Raw genomic sequence first — 8,241 nt, 5'->3', positions numbered from 1 at the left:
CTGTCTTTGAGAACATGTTTACAACTACCATAATCATCATTTGGACCTAGGTAAGGCCAGAATGAAGTCCATGCAAATGTGTTCCTAAGGTTTGTTAGTCACAGGTAGAGGCTTGTATTCCCATTTGTGAAATGTTATTTTGGCTCTATGACATGTGTCACTCCTAAGGATATACTTTCATACTGTTCCTAGCATCTTAGGCCAATAACAGTTTTAAGCTAATTATGTCTAGTGTTTTTGAATACCAAAAACATAGGAATTGCTTAGCGTAAAATTCGGGAAAAAGAGTCGATTGTATGGAAAATACTGCAGGAAGATGCAGGGGCATCCCATATTGTTAAATAGAGCGCCTGCTCTGCATCGATTAGGTATACAGGCGTTCCAACCTATTTTAGTGGAAGGGCGCGCTATTTGTTTACATTTGTTAGTTTGTAAAGGATTCAATACAGACTTTGATGGGGATCAAATGGCTGTTCATGTACCTTTATCTTTGGAGGCTCAGGCGGAGGCGCGTTTACTTATGTTTTCGCATATGAATCTTTTGTCTCAAGCTATCGGGGATCCCATTTCCGTACCAACTCAAGATATGCTTATTGGACTCTATATATTAAAGAGTGGGACTCGTCGAGGTATTTGTGCAAATAGGTATAATCCAGGGACTAAAAAAATATATCAAAATGATCAAATTAATAATAATAATTATCAGTATATGAAAGAACCCTTTTTTTGTAATTCCTATGATGTAATTGGAGCTTATCGTTAACAAAGAATCAATTTAGATAGTCCTTTGTGGCTCCGGTGGCAGTTAGATCAACGCATTATTGCTTCAAAAGAAACTCCTATTGAAGTTCACTATGAATCTTTGGGTACCTATCATGAGAAGTGTCAAAAAAGAAATTCTTTTTATATACATTCGAACTACGGTTGGTCATATTTCTCTTTATCGAGAAATTGAAGAAGCTATACAAGGATTTTGTCAAGCCTGCTCATAGTATACTTAATCATATTGTACCTAAGCTACATAATTCTTCAATCTCAGCGGAATTTGAATCTTTCGGGTTTAACTCCCAAAATACATCTTAAGGGTGTTTAGGAATGCACCACCAGAATCCTTAAAGAGAAATCCCTCCTGAATGTGATATTCTCTTTTAGGTTTATTTGTACATTCTATGTAAATGTCTTTTAATTCAGGGTCAGTAGCATAAAGTTACTTGATCATTTCAAACCTAAATTTGTTTCAAGTAAGGCTAAGAGATGATGTTTTTAACTAAGTGCATCAGCTATGATGTTGGCATTACCTGATTTATACTTTAAAGAAAATATAAAGGACTAAAGGAACTCTACACACCACTTCCCATGCTTAGCATTGAGTATACTCTGTCCATTTATGTGTCTACGTGACTCATGGTTGAGTAGTCTGCCCAATGTGCCAAGGCTCTTACTATAACATAAAGTTCCTTATCATTGGTGGAGTATTTAACCTGTTTCCATTTTTATTTTTTCACTAAAGTAAGCTACTGGCATGCCTTCTTGAAATAACAAATCTATTATCCCCTTTCATCTAATATGACATTCTACTTCAAAAGGCTTGGTGAAGTCAGGTAGTTTGAGTATGGGTGTCGTACGCGTTTCCTACTTAATGAAATTTATAGGCTTTTTGTCCCTCTGAAGTCCACTCAAAAGTTCCCTGGTGCACTAAGTAATTGATGCTATGATGGTGCTAAAACCCTTTATAAACCTCCTACAACATGAAGCCAAGCCATGAAAGGACATGCCTTGTCCTATACTACTAGGTACTGGTCACATAAGTGATGGTCTTTACTTTGGTTGGATCAACTTTCACTTTCTATTTACTAACGATAAAACCTAAGAAATTCAATTCTTGCATTAGAAAGGAGCACTTCTTTAAATTTCCATATAGTTGTTATTGTCTTAAAACCTCACATAGCTGCCTTAGGTGATTTTTATAGACTATATATCATCTAGATATACTATTAGAAAATTCCCTAGAAAGAGTCTCAAAACCTTATTCATGAGTCTCATAAAGTACTAGGAGCTCTAGTTAGTCCAAAGGATATACCTAGCCACTCATACAACCTATATTTAGTTTTCCCCTCATCCCCTTTTTTCATTCTAATATATTGGTAGCCACGTATATCCTTTGTTCATTAATTCATTCAATTGCTCATGTAGTTCTCTAGTTTCATTAGGGTTTGTTCTGTATGCAGGTTTATTAAGTAGTGGTGTGCTTAGAATAAGGTCAATTTGATGCCCTATTCCTTTGATAGGAGTTAATTCTCCAAGTACCTCTATTGGAAACACATCCTTATGTTCCTCTAAAAGGTTTAAGCCAGTTGGATATTGATTTGGTTTCCTCATTCGTACTTCTTTGGTGAATAACAACTGTAACACCCCGAACCCTCGGACCGTCCGTGACTACCTATGGAGACTGTAGACTGGCCCCACAGACCAACACAAGTCTTTTCAGTGCACTTTGGTCTTATTCGTGCGCACCCAGAAAAACTTCCTAAGAGGTCATTCATCCTAAGATTGCTCCCAAACAAGCACACTTAACTGTGAAGTTCTTAGCAAATAGTCTCCCTTGAAATGAAGATGCACCTTGTTGATATGGGTCGTCTAACAATCCTTTTTTGACACACTCAACCCCACTTAGGAATGCAACATCGTCGTTGCACTTTAGTTTGAGGATCTTTTCCCGCGCTAGGTGCAATGAACACATGATCAGCCACAGTCGCAAGGTTGCTTTGACATCATTTGTAGCACCCCGGCCCCTCGGACCGCTAGTGACTACCCATGGAGACTATAGACTGGCCCCACAGACCAACATAAGTCTTTTCAGCGCACTTTAGAGGTCGCATCCTAAGATTGCTCCCGACTAAACACACTTAATTGTGGAGTTCTTAGCAAATAAGCTCCCTTGAAAAAAATATACACCTTGTTGATATTGGTCGTCTAACAATCCTTTTTAAAGTTGAACCCGGGGTATCACAAAAACTAAAATTCTTTTCTTGTTCTCACTTCTTTGTCACAAACTCTCTTATTCATCGAGTGCAGTAGAGGTTTTTTCTTTGGGGGAAGTATATACTTGTGAGAAGGTAAAGGCATAGTTTTTCCTTTATGCTTCAGGGTATAAGCATGATGTATTGCATCCTTCATAATATTAGGGTCTTCTTAGTAAAAGATGGCATGCATCTATGTCCAAATTATCACACAAGAATTATCCTCATAAGATCCTATGTTGAACTTTACTAAGCATTATCTCTTAACAATACTACCAGTATTATTATCTAACCACCTAAGTTTGTAGAGGTGAGAATGAGGGCTTGTGTGCAGGTTTAGTTTCTTCGCTAACTACTTACCACTGCACCCATCTATGAATACGTTACCTAGTTGGTCTCCGATCCTACACTTAGTTTGGAAAATGTTTTCCCTCTGGTATGATCTTTTAACTTGAGGCACAAAATGAAAGTTCCTCATTATCAGTAAGTTGTGCACATCTTTTTCAAGATCAATGTGTTCGCTATCCTCTTCTTTCATCACTATCCTCATACTTATCAACATTATCCCTCTCTATAGCTACTAAGTAATTCACCACACGTCTAGTCCATCTAGGGGTTGGAGGTAATAAGATTTTTTCTCCTCCTATTTATTTGAACAAACATGGCCCTAGGTCCACTCCTCTCATGTATCCATGTCCACTCTGTCTGAGTGAAGGCTCTTGCATTAGGACATTCATTCTTAAAGTGTCCATATCTTTGACATATAAAATAAAATACATCTTTGATTGGTGCTGTAGTTCCTAACCTTGTCTTGGTTGCCTTGCTCCTAAATGAAGATGCATTATTCTGATTTATAAGTAATGTTTTGTAGGTTTTGTGTAAGTCTGTCCACCAAAATTCTTTATAGAATACATTTAAAGGTAAGTGCATTGTTACAAACACCTTCATATGTCAAGTTTTAGGTTACTTCTATTTTCTCCTCGAGTTTATCCTTTAATCCTCGCATAAAACTAGCTAGTTTTATTTCCTCAATCTCATTACAATTGCATAACATTGCCCATCTTTCCCCTTCTTGGATGTACTCAGCTACTGTGTTCCCTGCTTACTTAAGGGTGTTCTTGTTAACCAAAAGATGTTGCTTATAAAGGAAACATACTTCCTACACAAATGCTTTCTCAATTTTTCCCAACTGTCAATCCTGTTTCGATCCTCTCGCCTTCTTTGCTTTTGCAACCCTTCAAACAAAATTGCTGCTTATTTGGTTAGCTTTTTACTATGGCTAGTTTGTACTGTTATTTTATTGTAATTACTTTGAATTCAAAACATCTATCAAGATTGTTTTCCCACTCTATGTAATTTTCAGGGTTGTGATAAGTTCATTGAAACTCAGGAATTTTGATCCCAAGGTTTGTGTTGAATATATCAATTTTGAAGGAGTAGTGTATCCAAGAGACTTCATGGCTTAGAATGTTTTTCTTTGATACAGAACTTGCACCATGTAAGGGGTGTGAATTCTTCAATAATGACTGAATATTACGGAATTCGATGACCCAACAAAATTCTTAATTCAATGGGATATGACCTGTAAGATTTATTTTGAATAGGACTATCAAGCTTCACTCACCTTCAAGCCTATATCCTCTTACCCTCAAATAAGGCTCCACTCACCTTATTCTTAGCGGAATTTGATCAAGTTAATCTTCTTTCAGCACTTAGAAGTTAATTAACAAAGTTAGGAAGAACAAACAAAACCCTCACTTTGAAAGATACACTTTCTTCTTGCCCTTTCTTAATTCATTAACAATTGTTCTAAAAAATGCTAAGGTTGTTTATATAGCCGTTATAAATGAGAAATCACGAGAATCATTTGATTCCTTATTGATCCTAAGGCTCTAAACATGGCTATATGGAAATCCTCATCGATTATAAGAAGATCATTCTGACTAACATAACAACCTTCCTGGTAACAATTTCTAACTACTTTATAATTAATTGTGCCACATGGATCATTAAGTACAACCCTGCCACACATGGTCCAAGTAAGTTGGAAGAAATGACTTAAAAGTCCCTTGTGTTCTATGTTGTGTACAAGACTGCTTCTATTTTTGTTCAACTCAATGGTTCCGCCTTCTAATGATTGGATACATACTCCTTCTTGCTAACTAAGTACCCCTTTGGTGAAGGTGTGCATCCTTTCTTTCGAAAGGTGCCATGCTTTCTCTAAGTTATTACTTGCTAACTCATGTTTGGCATCTAGGCTTGTGTTTAGTTTGTTGGAGTACTCATCACAAGTAGAGTTAAGATATGGATCAATGAAGCCTTCCTCTCTTAGAATTGAGCTTAAGCCTAGACTAATCAAATGCATTTGGTTCACTAAGGGACGACTTGACCAAACATGTGGCATAACACGATACATAAGTGTGAGCTTCATGCATTCTATGGACAAGGGTTTAGGTATGAAGCAAGTCCGTAGTGGACTTAGTTTACACTTAAATAGTGGTAGCTTATCTTTATATTCTCTCATTTTATCCTTAAATCACATCATTTTTCTCTTTAAATAGAAAGATGCAGACTATTTTAGTGTGATCTACGCTCATATAAGACTTTTACTTGGATATGTAGCATAACATGACCCTCCACGTGCATATTACCATTGGGTCAGACAAATGAATTTGTTCATTTCAACATGTCTCATAACGTGGGTTCCAACCCATGATTATTGATCGTTATATATCGTTTCTTAATTCTTATTTATGAATTTGCTTGAATTATTAATTACAAAAAATAATTATAAACATGTTACCGAGACTCGTATTTATTATGACTAGCTTAGTTATGTATCTAAATTGATTATTTTTATGTTTGTTGTGTTTGCTGGTTTGCTATCATTCTAATCTTGTAGTTGTCCATGTTGTATGAATTTCACTTTTGGTGCTCTAGCCGGGGATATGTCCAACGTATAATAGTTTTGATACGCTCTTATTTTTTGGTTAGTAAATTTGTTGTTGTTTAGCTTTTAGTGCTTTGCGGCTATAGGTCATAGGTGGTTCGATTTTCCATTAAGTTAAATATATTTTTTTAAAAGGTGTAAGAAGTAAAGAATGAAGGGAAATGAGGAGAGAGAATAGAGGAAGAAAGGGTACTACAACGTTTAGGAGTTTATTTTAATACCGCAAAGTGTACAGATGTCATAGCACAATTACGGGTCAAACTAAAGGGAGGCTTTGTTTCAAGAATGGCTTAGTTAATTAATTGTTATAGAACAACTAAATATCAATCAGTATGAACTAAACTAGGTTTGTAATGAAATGAAAATGACTTGCTATGAGAAAGAAAAGCCTAGGGTAATGACAATCACCTCTAATATGCATAGGACTAGGCAATCAAGTTCAATGTTGGTTATGTTGTCAAGGTTTTGGGTGAAGAGCTAACTATCCTTTTCGGGATGCTAATCAACTAATCGTGGATTGAATAACGTTCTTTCTTAATCTCAACTTTCGTGCTTTTGATTAATTCAATCATCAACAAGACCAATTAACTACCAACTCTTAACTTTCGTACTTTTGAATGGCGATAAAAGGTTTTGACTTGTTTCGCACTTAAGACTAATATACAATTCTACCTCAACTTTCTTATTTCGAATTGTGAAAGGCATTAAAGACTTTAACCTCAGTGGATTATAACATATTCAATCATTCCTAGACAACAATAGCTTAACAAATTCCTCAATAAACTAATGCATATGCATATTAGGGTTCATACTAAACCCTAGAAAGAAAACTATTCACTAATTATGTTCATGAAAGCATTAAAATGTATCAAAAAAACATAAACGAAAATATTAAACATAATTAAAAGATTAGAGAAGAGTAAAGATACCTTAACAATGGAAACTTGATGAAGAACAAAACAAAAATCTTGATGAAGAACAATAACCATGAACTTCAAATTACATAAACATAAAAGTGCTAAAATTAAACGCTAGATTAAATAGAGTAATTAACAAAAACATAAAGTAATTAGAGGTGACTAAACTATTCTAAGTGCATAAAATAAAATGGGTCTTTCCCCTAAGAAAAACTAAAACTGAACTATTTATATTAAGGGGCATTAAAAGAATCGAAGAAGAAAAAGGCAGGAGGTTATCTCCCAGTCTTGACCGAAGCTCAAGCTAATTTGGTCGAGTTCGGACAGTCTTGATCTAGTTTTTCTCGAAGCTGGATGATCTTGCTCGAAACTAGCTTCGATTCGCTCGAGATTTAATTCGAATCAAAACAGAAGTTTTTCCCCCAGCTGAGTTTCGGTTGAATTGGAGGGAGTTTTGCTCGAATTGGTCTAGTCTCGACTGGAGTCAAGATAGTTTCGACCGAAATTCGAACAACGCACATCAGAAGCTTTTTTCTCTAGCATTCAACTTCGACTGGATCTATAGAGTCTCGACCAAATCTTCTAGTCTCGGCCAAAGTCAAGTATGGCTTCGCCCGAAGCTTCGTATGCCAACATCAAAATCTTGTTTAGAGCTTAGCTTCAACCAAAGGTTATGGGATTCGAGCAAAATTATGTGTTGAGCCATCAGAACATTTCTTTGAACTTGGCTTTGACGAAAGCTTCATTAGTCTCGCTCGAGACTTTATCAAAACAGCCTAGCAACTTGTATTTAGCTTTGATTTGATCAAAATTTTCGTAGGCGTGCCCGAGATCATACATATAGGACATTCAAACACCATGGATTCTCAATCAAATGACATGCAAACTTCTCTCATCGTTGATGAAAGCTTTCACGAGCTACGGAATGGAGCCTGAAGACTCAACTCTCTTAAATGATGATAATTAAAAACACATATTAATTAAACAAATAAATTAAGTAATTATATTTAGTTGTTTAAGTTCGTCCAAAATCATGTTATATATAAAGTGAATAATTGATGAAGTATTTTTGTCCGAAATACTTTTAAGTGTTGGTAGATTATTGAATAAACTAGCTAAGATTGAAATATGCTTGAAATACGTTTAAATGACTTAATTTTATCTTAAGGTTGAATTTATAAGTTTTGAAATAAGTTTAAATGTTTTTAAGATAATTATGTTTAAGATAAGGTTATTTTTGTCATTATCATTTGAAATATTTTAATAGGTCAAAGTATATTAAAATTATTATTTGAAATATTTTAATAGGTCAAAATATATTGAAATTAAGTTTGAATTAAAAAATAAAGTATGT

General features: G+C 35.2%; 1 protein-coding gene across 1 annotated transcript; it reads left to right on the top strand.

Annotated features, from left to right (window-relative positions):
- Nucleotides 1–316: 316 nt before the first annotated feature.
- On the top strand, nt 317–2,365 carry LOC130823193 (DNA-directed RNA polymerase subunit beta'-like). The gene is made up of 3 exons (XM_057687828.1): nt 317–629; nt 780–866; nt 2,289–2,365. The coding sequence occupies exons 1-3, from the start codon at nt 317–319 to the stop codon at nt 2,363–2,365; spliced, it is 477 nt and encodes a 158-aa protein (XP_057543811.1).
- Nucleotides 2,366–8,241: the final 5,876 nt, after the last annotated feature.

This window comes from Amaranthus tricolor, chromosome 9 (assembly GCF_026212465.1).
Source record: "Amaranthus tricolor cultivar Red isolate AtriRed21 chromosome 9, ASM2621246v1, whole genome shotgun sequence".
Classification (NCBI taxonomy): Eukaryota; Viridiplantae; Streptophyta; class Magnoliopsida; order Caryophyllales; family Amaranthaceae; genus Amaranthus; species Amaranthus tricolor.
Note: the sequence above shows the minus strand (reverse complement) of the source record. Positions and strands in the feature narration are given on the sequence as shown.

Excerpts from the sequence above, each read along its gene's own strand:
- LOC130823193 (XM_057687828.1), top strand. The coding sequence starts at position 317 with ATGCAGGGGCATCCCATATTGTTAAATAGAGCGCCTGCTCTGCATCGA. Across the intron at positions 630-779 it reads AAAGAGTGGGACTCGTCGAG|ATAGTCCTTTGTGGCTCCGG; the intron begins GTATTTGTGCAA and ends GAATCAATTTAG. Across the intron at positions 867-2,288 it reads AGTTCACTATGAATCTTTGG|GAGTTAATTCTCCAAGTACC; the intron begins GTACCTATCATG and ends TTCCTTTGATAG.